The sequence below is a fragment of the Cucurbita pepo genome, chromosome 4 (genome assembly GCF_057944985.1).
Source record: "Cucurbita pepo subsp. pepo isolate OVF chromosome 4, ASM5794498v1, whole genome shotgun sequence".
Classification (NCBI taxonomy): Eukaryota; Viridiplantae; Streptophyta; class Magnoliopsida; order Cucurbitales; family Cucurbitaceae; genus Cucurbita; species Cucurbita pepo.
In genome coordinates this window covers 3,703,009-3,722,871 of record NC_141801.1, presented here as the reverse complement: position 1 = coordinate 3,722,871, position 19,863 = coordinate 3,703,009, and the positions used below count along the sequence as shown (strand labels likewise).

General features: G+C 35.7%; 2 protein-coding genes and 1 non-coding gene across 4 annotated transcripts; 2 read left to right on the top strand and 1 right to left on the bottom strand.

Moving 5' to 3' along the window:
• Window positions 1–675: 675 nt before the first annotated feature.
• LOC111793632 (putative pectin methylesterase CGR3) lies at window positions 676–6,321 on the bottom strand. 2 transcript variants are annotated; one of them, XM_087123477.1, is made up of 7 exons: window positions 6,171–6,321; window positions 4,917–5,057; window positions 4,658–4,697; window positions 3,681–3,722; window positions 2,592–2,966; window positions 1,438–1,493; window positions 676–1,148 (listed from the first exon to the last, which is right to left on the bottom strand). In XM_087123477.1, exons 2-7 carry the CDS (start codon window positions 5,034–5,036, stop codon window positions 966–968), a joined length of 816 nt encoding a protein of 271 aa, XP_086979603.1. In that variant the 5' UTR covers window positions 5,037–5,057; window positions 6,171–6,321; the 3' UTR covers window positions 676–965. The 2 variants fall into 2 exon arrangements, with proteins under 2 accessions (XP_086979603.1, XP_023531364.1); XM_023675596.2 differs by having other exon boundaries at window positions 676–1,118.
• A 2,065-nt stretch (window positions 6,322–8,386) lies between these two features.
• Window positions 8,387–14,267, top strand: LOC111792342 (DUF21 domain-containing protein At2g14520). Its single transcript, XM_023673737.2, has 11 exons — window positions 8,387–8,885; window positions 10,233–10,309; window positions 10,385–10,468; window positions 11,167–11,280; window positions 11,369–11,455; window positions 11,626–11,765; window positions 11,838–11,925; window positions 12,787–12,860; window positions 12,946–13,070; window positions 13,175–13,446; window positions 13,536–14,267. The coding sequence occupies exons 1-11, from the start codon at window positions 8,708–8,710 to the stop codon at window positions 13,578–13,580; spliced, it is 1,284 nt and encodes a 427-aa protein (XP_023529505.2). The 5' UTR covers window positions 8,387–8,707; the 3' UTR covers window positions 13,581–14,267.
• Window positions 14,268–15,480: 1,213 nt separating this feature from the next.
• LOC111792597 (uncharacterized) lies at window positions 15,481–19,336 on the top strand. Its single transcript, XR_015420684.1, has 10 exons — window positions 15,481–15,752; window positions 16,278–16,342; window positions 16,430–16,476; window positions 16,585–17,775; window positions 17,858–17,930; window positions 18,015–18,140; window positions 18,234–18,359; window positions 18,451–18,522; window positions 18,623–18,824; window positions 18,886–19,336. It is a non-coding gene; the product is annotated as an uncharacterized LOC111792597 (transcript).
• The last annotated feature ends 527 nt before the right edge of the window (window positions 19,337–19,863 follow it).

Below are 19,863 nucleotides of genomic sequence, written 5' to 3'. Positions count from 1 at the left end.
CATGGTACCATATTATAAACTTCCTTATGTAATGACCTGAAAAGATTATGTTAGGTATAAAATGAACAAAGATACACATTGCATCATAGACACATTCCATGATTTTAAATGATGGGGACCTCATACATATTGCATGTTCATGTGCATCGAAATACTTCCCTATTATAACTAATACAAATGCATACACCTTTACGATATGATACGATATAATGTGCATCATCGTACCATGCATGCTCCCTTCCCTCCGCAATATACGAATGAGCATACACTAGTAGAATGCCAGGTTTAGAGGTACATATACGAGCTCGTCTAGATCCACATGCACATACATAGATCATATATGGAGAAGTATACATCTAATTCTATCAAGACTGTAAGCTAAGACCAAGGCCAAGAAGTGATGGTAATGTTAGGTCTCAAACCTACCTGCATTTCCCAAATCCAGCAATAGAGTCACTTATAGAGTCACTTGTTGAATATTTCTTAAAACACTGTTACTCTTACATTCGAGAACATATAAATATAAACTTACTTATTATGAACATATGTGTCCATCGAATTGTTTTGAAATATTTTAAGACTTTTTCGTGTTCCTTAATTATTTATTTCGTACATATAAATATAATCCAAAAATAACATAGATATAAATCATTTTAGCCCTGAAAGCTAAGCAAAGAAAAAATCACAAATGTTATGTGATGTAATTATTATAATTTACCAACATTCAAACAACACTTGAGAGAGAAATGCCTAATTCTAAAACCTATAGCAATTTGCTTCACTGAAAATGCATAATAAATTAGGGAGAGCTAATATAATGACAATCTGAACATAAATAATGGCTCTGCAGTGTCCATGTTGCTCTTCATAAAAAAAAAAAAAAAAAATGAAAAAGGAAGAGATACTAAGAAGCACTTCGTGCAAACAGAGGCTTACGAAGATAGATAGATACAGTTCTGAGATTCTCAAGAGTATGATTTGAGGTGGAAGACTTGGCAAGCTGGCCTGTACGACCTCTTAGTTGCAGCCTGATCAAACTTCTTTACAGCACCTTCATTCTCTTCTAAACTTGTCTGAACAAAAAACCTAATCCACCACGACGAGCTTCGCAATTTCGCCTTCACGACAACCAAATGTTTTAGCGTTATCTATCTCAATGGAAAATAGGCTCAGCAAACAATAAGAAAGCAAGCAATGAATCGTTTTTTTACATCTAGAATCGTTTTTCAAGTTCATAATTTCGAGTCTTTATGCATGTTCACAATGTTTGATGGCTCATCTAATTGTACATCCATTGCATAATCTTTGATCAGTCTGGAGTTTCAGTCATCAAACTACTTGAAAACTTTCTAACTAATAATTAAATTCTAGAGAACTATCTCTCTTTTAACTTGATTAATGCAAGCTTTATTTCGAATATTTAAAAAAGGTACTTACTGGACGGCCAAATTTGGATAAATCCGAAGCTTTAGCCTTCTGTTGACCTGGATAACCTGCAATTGCAGCAGTGAAAAGAGAGAGAGAGATGAATTTATGATACAAAATGGTAGGCTCTTGAATTTTCTAATATATTCAGATCATCAAACTCTATTTTCTGCCATTAGGAGAGAATAGATAGTCAGTACAATCATTAGAATGATAGAAACGAGTCGCTTCATAACTCGAGACATTCTTGAGAAGCCCCCACAGACTACGCGATTGGGCTGTAGAGTGAGAACTTCAAGAAATCCGTCAGGTGCTGTTTATCAGAATATAGACAGAGTAGAAAAGATCACAGACCAATATGCATTGATTGAGAAAATGATTAGGTACCATTAAAGATTATTGAACGACTTCAACCAGTCATTCCAAGTCCACCACTAGCAGATATTGTCCTCTTTGGACTTTCCCTTTTGGACATCCCTTCAAGATTTTGAAAACGCGTCTGCTAGGGAGAGATTTTCACACCCTTATAAAGAATGTTTTGTTCTCCTCTGCTAGGGAGAAATTTTCACACCCTTATAAAGAATGTTTTGTTCTCCTCCCCAACCGATGTGGGATCTCACAATACACTACCTTTTGGGGACCAGCGTCCTCACTGGCATTCATTCCCTTCTCCAATCGATGTGGGACCCCTCAATCCACCCCCCCGGGGCTCAGCGTCTTTGCTGGCACATCGCCCTGTGTCTGACTCTAATACCATTAGTAACAGCCCAAGCCCACCGCTAGCAGATATTATCCTCTTTAGGCTTTCCCTTTCGAACTCCCCCTCAAGGTTTTTAAAATGCGTCTGCTAGGAAGAAGTTTTCACACCCTTATAAACAATGTTTCATTCTCCTCCCCAACTGATGTAGGATCTCACCGTTATTATACAATGTTATCACAAAGTGAGAGAGAAGGTGAATGAACGAACACCATTGGAAGTGTAACTAGTGAAATCCTTCTAGGCTCTTAAAACAATAATCAGGCCCCCAATGAGTTAAGGTTTTCCCCCACCCACAACCAGATTACGCAGTACCTGCTATAAATCAACCTCATTCAACAAGATTAATTGTATAGAAAAGAAAATAATTTCCAATGATACAAATAAAAACATAGTAAGAGGGGTTTACCGGTAAATATAACGATGCCGTCAGCAGAAACCCTGGCCAGTTCTGGAAGAGTGCTGTTAAGGTATCTGGGAGACAAGTAATCCAATGCATCTGAAACAATGACAAGAGAAAATGACTTTGCTCTATATGGCAGGGGAAACTTAATGTCAGCAGCGCGCACAAAGCCCTTCCGCACAAGGCTTCTGCAACTGGCATCAGCATCTTCCAAGTCATAGGGCTCCACACCCCATGCTTCTGTATCCTCTTCTTTTAACAATTTAGACACCACTGAACAAGTATCAGGACCTAGATGCAATACTTTATGCATGCTATCTCCATACGCTTTCTTTAGAATGGGTATTGCTCGTTGGATTTCTGCTGTGCATGAATTTCCACCTGCATCCATCATATATATGCTTCAGATCTTCTAACTTGGAAATTTCCCAATTTTTTCCTGCCTATGGTACTTGATTTAAGAATATGAATTTTTTATGATTACTGTAGTCGGTAATGATTAACAAAACTAAATCAATCTAGACGCGATGAATTAAATAAAGCATTAATTCGCTTTCCAGTTCCACTGTTGTAACGCATTTGGCACATTCAGGTAGAAGAGATCTTTGTAACACAATGCAAGGCATAAAAACAAAGCATGAACCTCAAGGCACATATATAGTTTTAAAAAAGTATATAAATATAAATCTTTAGCAAAAAATATATTTTTTTTAGAGGAAACATGTATTTCATAGATATTAGCAAAAAAAATTATCGACTCGATGAAATTATTTGAATATATTTGCTTTCGAATTAAATAAAGAAGCTTGGTTTGGGAAGCATCAAACACAGAGGAGACTTGAATTCCATCATAGGAAGCTAGAGGCAGATAGTGATGAGCAATAGGCATGTCAAGAACCAAAAGAGAGGAAAAACATACAGTGCAGATACATTATAATATAGATAATGTACAGAATATAGTTTAATGCCTGATGGAAAAGAAAATATATAAATTGTAAGCACTTATTGTGCCTCCACATCAAATAATATTGCATGTCGGGCTTGAAATTTTGGTGAAACTAAACTTATCTCAAAACAAAAAGTAACATACATCACCTTCAAATTTACTCACAGCCTCTATATTGCTTCTTGATCCACCTGTAATGCAAATTGACAATGAATAAGCCAACAAATAGAGTAATTACATTATGCAAAGAGGGAACATCACATGACATCCAGCAATGGAGCATTTTCAATTATCAACATCAAAAAACTGTTCATAAGCCTAGCTGACAGATCTGTTTACGGTTACAAAAACATGCACACACTCTTTTTCTTACTTCTTTGCTATCAGTTTCACATAGTTCTGCAAGCAGGAGATATCCATTTTGAATATGTGTAACTTCAGCTAGAGCTAGTGGTTTGTCTCTTTGCGAACTAATTAAAGCAAGAAATCATTGTTAGATATCAGGTATTTCTAGATAATTAAAGCTATTGAGTTGATCAAGTAGTAATTTGAAAGTACAATGCCTTAAGTGCTGTACTTGACTATACCAGTGACAAAACATCTTTTCTGCTTTTCTTTTTTTTTTTTTTGAGGTAGTGACTGAATATATTAATAAAGCAGCTTGGCCAAATGTATTTCTCAGATAGTACTCTTTGAGTCGAAAGACGACATTTCCAGCAGAGTGTGGCCAAAATAAGAATATGATGACAAGCAGCTGTCAATTTGTTGCAATACTGAAAGCTACAAATTAAAAGATTGAGTAGTAAAACTAAATGGAAGTCATAGTAGTAAATAAAGAAACAGATTTGGATCGTAACTCAAAAGGAATGGTTGTCAATGAGTGGAAGATGCAAGCCAAAATATAAAATAGGTAGGCATATTGATGAAAACATCATAAAGGGTTCGCATTTTATTGGCTATGAACATAACATTTATTAAAAGTTAATGGAAAAAATGATAATCTAGAATCCTACAACAAAGGAACAACACATTGATGGTGATGGTGGTGATACCAAGGGAAAGATTCTTGATAAAAAAAATATAAAAAAAAGTTAAAATTCATGAAGATGAGAGATAAAAAAAAGACCTGATTGATGGTAACAGAATCCAATAAGAAGAATCGCAGCCTGAGGTTTTTAAACATAGAAAATTAAAAGTTAGTGCTAACAACATTTATTCTCAGGAGATGAGAAGGTAATATTCTTTCAGTTATTTTCTCCTCATTTAACCCCTCTACACCCCCGCCCTAACCCCCCACCACAAATAAAAGGAACCTCAACGCTTGAAATATGTTTTTTTTTGTATGTTCGAAGTGAAATAATGAGGATATTAGCAAAGAGAAGTACCACAACAAGCCCTATGGTCAGCAAAGGTGATGAGCGTGACTTGGACTGTATTACACCGACAAACGGAAGACTCCCACCATCAACAAGACGTCGAGAAGGATTTACTGGCCTCCTTGACATGGTTTTGTAATAGTAGGAAACCTGCAAAGCCACACTTTTTCATCAATATTTGATAACACCGTTTCCAAGTACATGTTTTCACTTGTGCCCCAAATTATGTCAGAACTCCAAATCAGAAAAAGAGGCACGGTTGATATACTAGCCTGATTCTCTTATAGTAACAATGAAACGGCTACGTGTTCACTACTTAATTAAAAAAACTCAATGCAATCGAACTTGCTACAATCTTTTCAGCATTTTCCAAGATGCCATTTTTATCTCAAAGCATTGCCAAATGCTCTGAAAATTGAATATGCCTGAAGAGGACCAACAAGGCATATTCACAAAGTATTTCATCGTTTAACTAAGAAGAACCAATGAATTTTGAGAAACAATACCGACCTACTAAACATGGAGGAGTAGAAACCACCTCACTAACTCGAGAAATTGAGCCAAAAGTTCATACCCCTTTCAAAGTTGGATTAAACGATCAAATTCAATTAAGTTATTGAAGACTGAACGACTAATTAATCAATTTGCATATGGAAACCGATTGACTTGGCTCAGGAGTTACTCGCAAGTATTAAACAATCATAGGAATTCTTTTTCAAAACCCCATTTCCTTTCGATTAAGGTTGCAATAAATTAAAATAAATAAGGGATTAACGTAAAAGAAAAGAAAAAATCATATGCAACAAAGAAAATAGCAAATGAAATTCAAAGTTCACAGGAGATCAACTCTCCTAATCTGGATCAGAAAATTAATGCGAATCAATTATATAACGTTTTGTATAGATCCAATTATATAACTTAATAATTAACTATCATGGATTGGCCTAATGAGATTACGAAGTAGCCCGACAGTTATCAACATCAAAAGAATCCACATAACTTAATATCAAGAAAACCCAAAAGGAAAACCAGCGATCAATTCTCGAAATTCCTGCCAAGACAACCGACACGGAATTTTTTGCAGGAATCAGAACACACGCACAACTAATAGTATACGAAATCAAATGCCTTAGAAGAGAAAGACACAAGATATGATAAAGGCGGCAAATTGAAGAGAATCAAGATCAAACGAACGCAAATTGGAACAGTGAAAGTGGATGAGAATGCGAAATGAAGAAGAACATAGAGAGAATCGAAGCTTACAGTAATGGAAGGGAAAGATGGGGTGGAGTTTCAGATCTTGGAGATGGATTCGGATCTGAGTTTCGCTTGTTTCAGTCTCAAAGCTGGGGAGAAGGCAGAGCCCTGTGTTTGTCCTCGAGACCCTCCCTGAAAATCTTGAATTTTTTAATACTAATTGTCACACAAAAAATAATAATAAATTAAAATATTTCCGAAATTTTGGAGATTTTTTAATATTTCAATTTTTTAAAAGAAAAATAACAACAGCAAAGTTTTTTTTTTTTTTTTTTTTTTTTTAATTTGTTATCATTATTATCAATAAATAAATAAATAAATAAATAAATAATTGAAAATATTATAAGACCTCTTGGAAAGCTCAAAGCAAAGGCACAAGAGCTTATGCTCAAAGTGGAGAGTCGTGATCTTTGAGTTCAATTAAGATTATAGGCTAGATGAACAGTTTTTTTTAATATAGTTTTAGGTCTCTCAGATATACGTTACATTTTACTATCATATCTAGCCCTGTTAAGAGTACTTACTGAGGGGCCCCGTACATGATTGATAGAATCACTACGTAATAGGGGTCGCTTGATGCAAGAGAGGCATAGTTTTAGTATTTTGTTGCGTCATTTTAAAGGTGTTTTCAAAACACGTAAGTCCATGGCTGTGTTTTAAGCTTAAGGTTATGTTTTATGAAAATGTAAACGAAGTATTTCCGCACTCATGTTTATGACATGTATACAGTAACGACCTTAATTAAGTATAAAATTGTGAGTCGTTACACCTTGGATTTGGTTCAACCCGATTTAGGAGAACCCATGATGTTAAGAATGAGAAACAGTAGTGGGATCGAAAGTCCAAAAAACATAAGTGAGATCGAAAGTCTGAGAAACATAAGTGGAATCAAAAGTCCGATTTTCTTTAATGTTACAACGTTTAAATAAAATACAAGCTACAAACTAAATCGTAAAAATAAAAGAAAATATTATACCAACTAAATCTGGAGGATAAAATAAAATATATTAATCATTTCCCACATGGGAACTGTGGTTGACAGACTGTTCTGGATCATCCAATATCAAGACTACATTATAAGCATCTTTAATTTCTCGTTCTTAACATGATATCAGAACTTTTCATTCTTAACATGGTATCAGAGTTTCTCATTCTTAACACATAACCAATCTAATCCGTAAAATTCATAACTTATTTGCGAATAATTTAATTTTGTTTTTATTAACTTTTCTAAAAAGTTATTTATGATAAAATTTATTATTATTATTTATCCAATTTTAATAAAAACTAATTTTAATCCACGAAATTACAATATACAACTTTTTGTGATTGGTGGCTTGTGACTAGATAGACCAACATGAGGGTGAAATTGGTAATTACACACCCTACCACGTGGATTGCTTTAAAATACAATAGTAGAATAGGAGAATATATTATCCATGAATTTCCCAAAATTGGAAAATTACAACTAATCCATACTTTGCCTAAAATTTATGGATTAAGACAATTTGGAAGATAATGTTTTTTTTTTTTTTTTTTTTAATTTTATCCCATGTTTGAAAATAACGACACAATTAATTTTATTTAAAATTTACCTCTAAAATTACTTTTAATAATAATAATTAAAAAAAAAAACCTAAACTAACACGACGAGTAACGTGTTTCTTCTTATTATAGTTTGAGAATTTGAGCCTCGACCCATTAAAAATACCCTCAATGATGTTGGATGATGAAAGTCCTACATCGGCTAATTTAAAGAATGATCATGAGTTTATAAGTGAGGAATACTAACTTCATTGGTATGAAGCTTTTTGGGGAAACCAAAGCTCAAAGTGGACAATATCATTCCATTGTGGAGAGTCGTGTTCGCCTAACATGGTATCGACTAAGACTCCAAAGGAGTCGAGCCTCGATTAAGGGGAGGCACACTTTGCTCGATAAAAGTCCCACATCGGCTAATTCAACATGCAGTAAACAGTAACTCATCGATACGTGTAGTGACCGATGAGTTCAATCACAATGATCAAGCATCCTAATGAAACAGAAGTAGAGAAGACTAACGTGCATTTCAATTATATTTCGATGGAATTTCTCGAACAACCAAGTTCATGCTTAAGAGTCGGAAGAAAATATATATATATATATATATATATATATATATATATATTTATTTATTTATTATTATTATTATTATTAATTTAGCAAAAAATAATTAAATGTTGAAATTTGTGATTATTGCAGTTAGGTCCCTATTAATATCACCGGAAATAGTGTCTTCCGTATCCTTCGCTACGCTCACTTCCCCTATCCATCGGCATCATCATCGTCTTCCTCCATCCCTCTCTCTCTCTCTCTACTGTACACGTTCACTTTCTCTCTCCTCTCTCTCTCTCTCTCTCTCTCTCTTCCCCAATCAAACGTATATTCTTCCTCTCCCTCTTTTCTCTGCAACTGTTTCGTTAATGGACCTTCTCCGTCGCCTTCAACTCAACGCCGGCCTCTGAAGCTGAACTCGCCGTCAAACGCTCTTTCCTCTCAATTCAATGGCCGTTGATTACGAATGCTGCAGCACTAATTTCTTCATCCACATACTCATCATCGCCTTCTTGGTCATCTTTGCCGGCTTGATGTCCGGCCTCACCCTCGGCCTTATGTCGATGAGCCTCGTTGATCTCGAAGTTCTTGCCAAGTCTGGCACCCCCAAGGATCGCAAGTACGCCGGTAAACTTCTCTTTCTTTTTATGGTTACTTGATCCGCTTTCCCACTCCGGAAATGTGAGGTGGAATTGGATGAACGAGTTTGTTGTGTGGGGCCGTTTACTGTACCTTTTCAATTTTTTTCTTTTGGCGACTAGTTCATACTTACTAATTGTTATGTTGTCTGTTAATCCTCTTTTTCCCCCTTTTCTTTTTGATTGGGTATATTTTATTGTTATCTACAGCCAATTTTTTTTTCATCGTGTTTAATGTTGATTTGAGGCTTCCCCTGATTTTCTTTTTTGACTTGGAAATATGAGGGGAAGAAAACCTTGAGATTCATCGTTGATGGAATATGTTGAATCTGTTTTTGTTTTTGAGGGGAGGATTGTTGGTGGAGAGTCCCACATCGGCTGATTAAGGGAGTCATCATGGGTTTATAAGTAAAGAATACATCTCCACTGGTACGAGAGATTTTGTGAAAACAAGAAACAAAGTCACGAGAGCTTATGCTCGACAATATTATACCATTGAGGAGAGTTGTAATTTCTAACGGGGGAGGAAGTCTGATAAATTATATTGTTCTGTTTTGATTCTTCGTTCTTTTTCTTATTATTCTATCTGGCTAAATTTTTTTGATATGTTGGGGGTTTTTTTTACTTGACAATTATACTTTATAGATGAGGGGAAGGGAGGGATTAGAACCTATGACACATAAGGGGAGGTACTCGATGTTGGAACAATTAAACTATGCTCTGAGATGTTGATCTAATAGCTCTAAAATGGCTGGAGGATTGTGTTACCATAGAAAACTTTCACAATGGAGCGTGTTAAATTATGTCTCGTATTTTCTTTGATGAGAACTCTCACATTCGATCTTAGAGATAGTTTGCTTCTTCAACTTTTGTTGACAAGATTGAAAATTAAGGTCTAGGGGAGTTTCTCCATTAATATTTTGGTGTTTGACCAGTAATCTTATTTAAGAAATATAATTGTCATTAATGAACTTCAGAATCTGCAACAAGAGGCTTGCTTGGTTGACTTAAACATTGGAATGGATATTCCCTAATTCTTTAAAGCTCTTACTAATCTTGTTAAATTATGTTATTCGAAGATTAAAAAACAATAAGCATGTGTCTTTCTTTTTCTTTTTTTTTCTTTTTTCTTTTTTTCCTAATGACACTTGAAAAATCATGCATTTGATAATAAAAATACGATAATTTATCATTTTTAGAAATCTAATTCCGCTGACTTAAGGTTCAGAGGAATGTATCTTATACCTGTTTGTAATGGTTTTCTTTTTGAACTTCAATCAGAGTCTCTGTGTTGTGATTAAAATCTCTTCATAACAATTCACTTGCTTTTGAACAGCAAAGATAATGCCAGTAGTAAAAAACCAGCATTTATTGCTGTGCACCCTACTGATTTGCAATGCAGCAGCCATGGAGGTACATTTTATTGAAGTGTAGCGAATTAGTGTGTAGAAGGTTGACCACACAGAGTAAATATAACTGTTCTTGCAGGCACTTCCTATTTTCCTTGACAGTCTAGTTACAGCTTGGGGTGCTGTTTTAATCTCGGTGACATTGATTCTTCTATTTGGCGAGGTCAGAGGAATTATCTAAGATATGGGCTTTTATGCAAGTTTGGAATATTTGTTCATTTTGTTATTCCATTAAATATTAGCTAGGTCACTCAAGGATTGCATTATGGATCTGCAACTCTGTCATTGAAGCATATTGTATAGCTAGATCTAATCTAACCGCCCAAACCCACTGCTAACAGATATTGTCATTTTTGGACTTTTCCTTTCGAGTTTCCCTTCGAGGTTTTTAAAATGTGTCTACTAGAGAGAGGTTTCCACACCCTTATAAAAAATGTTTCATTCTCCTTCCCAACCGATGTGGGATCTCACAATCAGGGCCCAGCGTCCTCGTTGACACTCGTCCCCCTCTCCAACTCGAAGGTGGTGGATTGTGTGATCCCACATCGGTTGGAGAGAGGAACGAATACCAACGAGGACGTTGGTCTCCGCAGGGGGTGGATTGTGAAATCTCACATCGGTTAGGGGGAGAATGAAGCATTCTTTATAAGAGTGTGGAAACCTTAAAAACTTTGAGGGGAAGCCCGAAAGGAAAAACCCAAAGAAGATAATGTTTATTGGCGGTGAGCTTGAGTCATTATATCAGAGCTGTATTCAGCACAATTTTTTGCTGTAACGATATTGATACCTCAGTTCACATTTTTCAGTTGGTACCAAAGCTAAGGGGTAAATTTGATGAAATCTATTTACTTTGATGTACAGATTATACCACAATCTGTTTGCTCTCGTTATGGTTTGGCAATTGGATCAACAGTTGCTCCTTTTGTTCGTGTTCTTGTCTGGATTTGCTTCCCTATTGCATATCCAATCAGCAAGGTAGACATTGAGGACTTGGGTTACTAAAGTTTGCTACATTATTGTTCCAAATGGTTCCTAAAATATTTATGTTAAACGTGATTTTCAGTTACTAGACTTTCTACTGGGCCATGGACATGTGGCCCTTTTCCGTAGAGCTGAGCTCAAAGCACTTGTGAATATGCACGGTAATGAGGTATATAAGTTTATATTTTGTGTGGGGTTATGTTTATTTTAAATTTTTGGTAGACTTGTGACATGCTTAACATTAACAAATATTTGTTGTTTTTAATTTTTAAGCAGACCTTTGCTTCTCTTTTCTGCTTCCATATTCTACCACTAATGTCCGAGATTAACCTGTAACAGGCTGGAAAGGGTGGAGAGCTGACACATGATGAAACCACTATCATTGCTGGAGCACTTGAACTTACTGAGAAAACTGCTAGTGATGCCATGACTCCCATATCTGAAACTTTTGTAATTGACATTAATGCAAAGCTCGATAGGTATAAATGTTCACCTTCATAATTCACTACTTCCAATTCATAGCTACTGATATATTTGTGATGATTGCACAGGAAGTTAATGAATCTCGTTTTGGCGAAAGGGCATAGCAGGGTGCCAGTTTATTATGAAGAACAAACCAACATAATCGGTCTTATCCTGGTAAACTTGTTAATCATCTCTGCTCATATCGCATCAAACAACCCTCTATACAATGAATTTTATGACCTTTTCTTGATTTAGAGGCCTCTTCTCCAGCATTACTATTGTTGGTTGTCATCTTGTCATTTGTACATTATTTGGATATGGAGTAATTGGATGCAAAACTGGAGGCTTCACTCCCATTTTTCAATATCAACAGCACATTCTTTTGCATATTTCTATTTATGTCATTCACGTGTGATCTGTAATCTCCAACTTTTCCAACACAATGTGGAATAATTCAAGCCCACCGTTAGCAGATATTGATCTCTTTAGGCTTTCTCTTTCGGGTTTCTCCTCAAGATTTTTAAAACGTGTCTGCTAGGGAGAGATTTCCACACCCTTATAAAAAAATGATTCGTTTTTCTCCTCAATCGACGTGTGATCTCACAATCCAACTGATGTTACAAATGGTATCAAAGCCAAACACCAGGCGATGTGTTAGCGAGGAGGCTGAACCCCGAAGGAGGTGGACACGAGGTGGCATGCCAGCAAGGATGTTGGGCCCCGAAGGGGGTAGATCGGGGGTCCCACATCGATTGGAGAAAGGAATGAGTACTAATGAGGACGCTGGGCCCCACAGGGGGTAGATTGTGAGATCCTACATCGATTGGGGAGGAGAACGAAGCACTCTTTATAAGGGTGTGGAAACTTCTCCCTAGCAGATGCATTTTAACACCCTAGAGGGGAAGCCCGAAAGGAAAAGCCCAAAGAGAACAATATATGCTAGCGGTGGGCTTGAGCTGTTACAGAATGCATCTATTCTCTGTTGCAAAAAGGTAATTTCTCCTTTTTCTTAACACCTTTGGCTTTCTATATCAGGTTAAAAATTTGCTTACAATCCACCCAGATGATGAAATTCCAGTAAAGAATGTTACCATTCGAAGGATTCCAAGGTACATTGGTGGCAGAAAGGATATAGTTCTTTTAAATTTGATAGTTCAAATTCCAGTATCATTCTGATATAGACAATTTCATTAGAGTTCCAGAAACTTTGCCATTATATGACATTCTGAATGAGTTCCAGAAAGGTCATAGCCACATGGCCATTGTTGTTAAACAATGCAACAAAATGAATGGAAAACCCGATGAACAACCGGGCGACGGTACGTGCCTCTGTGTTCATTATACACAAGTCATTACTCTGTTTAGATATTCAGATTCTGGTTTTGGTAGGCATTATATTAATTGAACTGCTCAATCAAACTAGATTCCCAGAAAGAAGTTAGAATTGATGTGGATGGTGAAAGGCCTTCACCTTCCCAAGAAAAAACCATGAAGATTAAGACATCATTTAAGAAGTGTAAAAGCTTTCCCGCAAATAGTTCATTCAGGAGTGGTAGTTCTAGAAGCAAGAAATGGACAAAAGATATGTACTCTGATATCCTAAAAATAGATGAAAACCCTCTCCCTAAGCTCGTCGAGGAAGAAGAAGCTGTGGGTGTTATAACAATGGAAGATGTCATTGAAGAACTATTACAGGTAGTATCTGTTCATGCTGCACATGACATAATTATTCGTTTGTTTTCAACATACGATGGTTTTTTAGTATCAATGTTTGTTTTTGACAGGAGGAGATATTTGATGAGACTGATCATCAAACAGAGGACTCATGATAGTTGTTAGTCAAAGAATGAATGGTATGTTCTAAATTATATACGTACATAGAAAATATTTGTTGAATATGTTGAGGCTCTTAATAGATGTTGGAACCCACAAAATGGTAAATCGAAGCTTTAAGGAGAGAAGTTTGTGTTTGTATTATACAACCAGAGAATGAGTATTTTAGATGTTTAAGAGATGAAAAGACAGTCTCAAAGTAAATAGACGAGAAAACTCAAATTTTAGAAGCTTTTGAGGGTTAAATTAGTGTATGAGCTCGATTCAACTTCGTTCTAATTTAGTTTATGCGGTTTTTAGAAGTTTTTTCCAGTCGTGCTTTGGTTAAATCTCTCCAAACCAAAGGTCAAGAATGTTCATGAGCTGGGTTGGATTGGGTTGAGTTGAGTTTCAGATATTTTTTTTAGACTCAACTTACAGGAACCGTAACTCATTCACAATGGTATGATATTTGTCTACGTTGAGCATCCCTTGACGACGCCTGTCTTTGGAGCATATTGCTAGTTTAATAGAGTTTAATCACGGATTTTCACCATGTTATACCTTCGAGACTCTTAACTTCTTTGCTTGACACTTGAGGATTTTAAGTTGGGGCATGACTCTCATACCATATCATAGGAACAACGACCCTTCACAATGGTATGATATTGTACACTTTGAACATAAACTCTTGTGACTTTGTCTTTTGGTTTTCTCAAAAAGTCTCATGTCAAAATAAAGGGGCCCTTACTTATTTACTTGTGATATTCCTCTTAATTAGTCAATGTGAGACTCTAACAATCTACCATGCAACTATAAAATATTGAATTGAGTTGTTGATTCAAATTTTTTTTTTTTAATAAAATTAAAAATATTAATAAGTAAAATATATATTTACTATTATTCAAATCTTGAATTAAGATTTGCAACTAAATCTCGAAAAACTCTATTTAAAACTTGTCATCGGCTAATTTATGGAATGATCGTGAGTTTATAATTAAATAATACTATCTCGTTGGAGTGAGGCATTTTGGGAAATTCCAAAGTAAAGTCATGAGAGCTTATGCTCAAAGTGGACAAGAGTCGTGTTCATCTAACAAAACTTACCATCTTGTTTTGAAGAGAAGAATAAATAATAAATAAATTATAATAAATACTATGTGTATATATATATAATTGTATCATTAGAAAATAATAATAATAATAAATTTAGATTTGTTTATGAAAATTTATGAATCAACTCCCCCATAGCATAAAATTTTTATTTTCAGTATTTGAATTCTAACTAAAAGTTGTAACCTTTTGAAACTTTATTCCAATCTTAAGTTGAAAGCTAAAGATTTCAATTTATTTATTAAAACGTTCATCAAAGTTTATATTCAAATTTACAAAAATTTATAGGTGTCTTATTCTATCCGACTATATTCAGGTAAGAATTTTTTTAGTTGACACGAGATATACGTATATATAATTAAGCTCGTGATTTTTTATTTGACACGAAACAGAACCAATAGTGTTCTTGTATTGCAACAGTACGCAACAGTCTGATCCTTTTACTTGAAGTATCACAGTAAATTACCAAACGTCTCATATCTTTAGGAACCGTTGATATTAGGGCTAGAATTAGTTAACAACACGTTAGATTTAAACGTTTAATTTTGAGTATCTTAATTTGTTAAATTAGACAAAATATAAATATTTTGGGTGGGGTCCACAAAATAATTTGGCCGAATTTCTGAAACGGTTTTTTTCTTTTTTTTTGTCGGAAAAATTACATTGGTCCGGGTCGGATTCGGATTCGGATTCGGACCCAAAAAGATTTACAAAATCCCGAAAATGCCCTCACGGCCTGTCCGAATTCGAAACCTTTCTCCAACGGCTACTTGCAGAAATGCGACAATTTAAAATTTGTCCTCGGTTACCTCACCATCTCTCTCTCTCTCTCTCTCTCTCTCTCTCTACAACTTGAATTCTGATCGCTACTCTCATCTGTTAACCTTTCCTCTCTCATTCTCTCTCTAGATCTTGTTGAGTTGCAGTGACGATGGAGGAGATTCAAGCTGTGAAGTCTACTACTGACAATCCAGGCGAAGATTTCTACGAGATGATCGAAGCGCCTAAGTTCGTTGACTTCACCGTTTCCGATCACTTCATTCCCGATGATCGCTACTGGTTCTGCTCCCGAGTCGGTTTGTTTCTTCTCTTTTGCTCTGATTTTGTTTCAGTGTTAGTTAGGGTTTGAAGTCCTTTTTTCTTCAGTCTGTTGGAAATGGAATTCAACTCTCGGAGAATTGTAGGTCTAAACCTCAGTTTGTTCATCCTGCGAATTACGTTACTGTTCTCTGTGATGTTCGATTTTGTGTGAGTTTTTGGCTTTTGGCTTGAGAACTACTTCTGCTGTGGAAATTAGGAAATGGAGAAGAACAGGCGTTGATTACTATACTCTGTTGCGATGCTACTGAGAACTGATGTATTTGAATTTTGAATTATTTTCAATTGGAGTAGCTGGTAGATGAAGTTCTTTAATTCATTCGAATTATTAGTTTATTTGCATATACAATGGTTCATTTGTTTTAAATCCATTTTGTTGTTTGCGTTATCTGTACTGTAATTTGTTGAGTTGAACCTAGTGTTGTTCTCAAGAGCTCAAAGTGGAAACAATATTCGTTCAATTTCTTACAGAAACAGATTATTTCATTCTTACTAAACTATAGGTTGTGAAGAGAAGCATCCAGAAGAAATGGACTCTGAAGTTATTTACAAAAACTTTGTTATGCGGGTATGTTGTTGTTGATTAAGCTTCTCTGTAAGCGGATTTTCTAATTTGTTGTTTCATTTTCATGTAAGAAAGTGTTGAATCAAACAGGTAATGGCAGCGAGGAGTCCGAATGTTCGGCTTCAGAGAGCTCGAAGGTCTAAATCCAAAACTTTTCTTCTTCTTCTTCTTTCTATTCTCCATTTTTCTTTCCCTATGTTCTCCCATGAATGATAATTTTGAGCATCATTTTGTGTAACTATTAGGAATCTGAAGTGCCCACTTACAGCTCCTCCCAAGTCTTCAAAATCTAGAGTGGCCAGACTAGCTCTGATATCTTCCATCTCTAATAGGATAGTGGATGCAAGAGTGAAATCTAGACCGCCTATTCCCAAGCCTACTACGACACTGAATGCAAAGGCAAGACAAGTTCATGCCAAGGCCATGACCACTCCAAGAAACAAGAAGCTTAAATCAAATTCCAATGGGTTTCTGAGTGTTAAAAATCCTAAGACTACATCAGCTGAAATGCCAAAGACTACAACGGTAGCTAAGGCTTTGATCTTTCAATCTCCAAAGAAAGATACGAAAAAGAAAAATTCAATAGAAATGAGTACCCCTGTGAAAACTTTATGTGCAGCAATGAAGAAACTTGAGATTACTAGTGCGAAGAAGAACCGATTAGGGGATGGACAGCCGTTGCCTCTGGATCCTTCAAGAAGAAAGTTCAGAGGACGTGAGGTAAAGAGCCGAGTTTTTGATTCATTAGGAACTTACAGTTGCAAACGTCGGGATGCTAAATCTGCAAGAGTTTTGAAGAGGAGAAGCAAAGAAAAGAACTTAAAACCGCCTCTTCCTGATCACATGGGCCAAGATATTGTTGATGAGGATGCCAGTGACATGGATATTGATGATAAATCAAGGCATGTTTCGATGCAAGGGTCTGCTCTGGCAAGTTCTGCTAAGAATATTGAAGGAAATCAAGATGAACTTCCAAGATCTGAAGATTCGGATAATCTGTCCAAAGACTCTAATGAAACTTCAATTTCAAATTCCGAAAACAATCATGAAGAGATAGTCAAAATAGATGCATTAGAGCTGAATATTTCAGAATTTCTTGAGAGTGGTGATAAAGAAATTGTAGCTGAAATTGATGAAGTTATTCAAGATGAAAAGGTTTTGCAAATTGAGGAGCCCCTGGACGAGAACACAGATAATGGGTCCAAAAACTTCAAAAATGATGAGACTTCAATATCAAATTCAGAAGCAAGTGATTTCAAGGAGGATGAGAAGAATCAAGAATCCAATCATGAGGAGAGAACGAAATCAGGGGAAATACAGATAAATATCTCAGAACACGAGATTGATGATAAAGAAAATGCAGTGTCCTCTGATGATGATATAGTGCACGAAAGTGAAACCATCACAGATGAAAATACCGCACCTAAACACAACAGGTAATGGATCGATCTAATTTTTTCCCAAGAATTGAATGAATATCTTGTTCAGATTATTGATTTGTTGAAGGAAACCTTGCAGGGTAAACAATTCTTGCGACCAGTCTGAAAGAGTGCCATTTGGAAAACTTGAGAAATCTAAAAATACAGCAAAGGTAATTTAATTTCTTGGCCCTATGATATTGTTACTTCATCCATCTCGATTTCTGCTTGCTATAATGATAGATAAAATGATGCAGGTCAATGGAGTATTGAAGAAGAAGACTCTAAAGGAGAACACCACCCCTGCTGCACTTGGTGCTCATGGGCTGAAACCCAGCAAACCAAAGTCCACGAACCCGAAGCCATTCAGGCTAAGAACTGATGTGTGTTATCTCTCTCTCATTCACCACCAAGATTATTGGTTTATCATATCTCTTCACATCGCTAATCTGATATCAATTGGTTGGTGGGTTTAGGAAAGAGTTGTACTAAGGGAAGCAAACTTGGGGAAAAAGCTTAATTGCCCGTTGAAAGACATCACTGCATCTCGAAGGTTTCATGGGGACAAGTTACAGAGAAAAACTCAATCCACGGTTCACCAAGTGAGCTCTCTTCAATCAAATGTTCTTCAACCCCCTCCCCCCTGCTCGGATGGGTCCAAATATATAAATATATTTTCATTCTTTTTGCTAGAATTCTGGATGCGATGATCATGTTGAATATGAACAAGGGGTGTTACAGAGCAAAACCCCAGATGATCAACAAGTAAGTTGGTATGGTATTAAAGAAAAACTGGTTTGTTTGTTTGTTTGTTTGTTTGTTTGTCTTCATCCAAAGATCTAGCTAACATTTGCGCTATTAACAGGGAAGAACAGTACCAGATTCCTCAAACAACAACAACAAAAAGGCAGATTCACAAAATTGCGTTGCTTTAAAACAACACCAGAAACAGAGCCTTTGCCGTCAGCTTAAACCTGCTAAAGAGAGATCAACCAAGGCAGATGAGAATCTGAAAAGAAGCAAACTAGAAAAGATGCAGACAAATGTTAGGAAGCCGCCTCGCGTAGGTAAGTAACATATATTAATTTGAACCTTAAATCATAGCTATAGTGTTCTGAAATATGAAAGTTTTTCTCCAAAGGGAAATGGCTTCTCTAGTGGTTACCATCCGGCTTACTCATTGCAATAAGAACACAGTGAGCCACAAAGACGCTAAAGAAACATCCGACACATTATTATGTCGAAAGACAAGGCCTGCAACTATTTCAAAGGAGCCAAATGTTCATAGCAATCATGTACCGAGGAGCTGCTCAAGAAAATTGGGTTAGGTGATCGTGATTATCCTCACCGGAGTTATCAGGTTAGTGCATTGGATTGTGGATTGCTTTCGGTTTGTTCAATTAAATCATTGAATTGTATGTTAGAATTTAGGTTTAGTTTATACATAGCCCATCTCTAAGCAAAGAGTGTGTGTGAGAGTTGTAAGAATTTGAAACATAGGATAATACCCTTGGGGGTCGGACTTTGTTGGATTATGCCTACCCTTTGGACTTTATTTAATTCTTTTATTTTTATTAAATTGTCAAACTTGATCTTATAATTTCCTAACTCTTATCTTCGAATTAAATTTGAGAATGTTTAACAGTTGGTCACAAATTTAATAGTGGACCGAAAATGTTATTTTAATTATAACAATTGATATTAACTATAGATTAACAATTGATATTAACTATAGATTTACCCGAAAACTATCAGTTTTCATACCAACTTAAGCCAAGGATTAGATTTACCAAAAAAGTATCAGTTTTCATATATCATTTTGTTATTTCAAATTGTCACTAGTTGTCACTAGTCTCATCGTGTCAAAGTTGATCATTTTACAACTATTGATCATTTGAAATTGTTGATCATTTACAACTATTGATCATTTATTTAGCCAACAATTTTAATCTCCTAAATTAAAATTCTTGATTCAATCTCTCAAGGATAATCAACTTATGTGAAGAGCTGTATCTTGATTAGGGATTCAAATCTTTTATGATATAAATAGGATGAATGAATTAAGGAGAACCATGCAATGCATGGGGTTAAAAGCTTTACATAGCC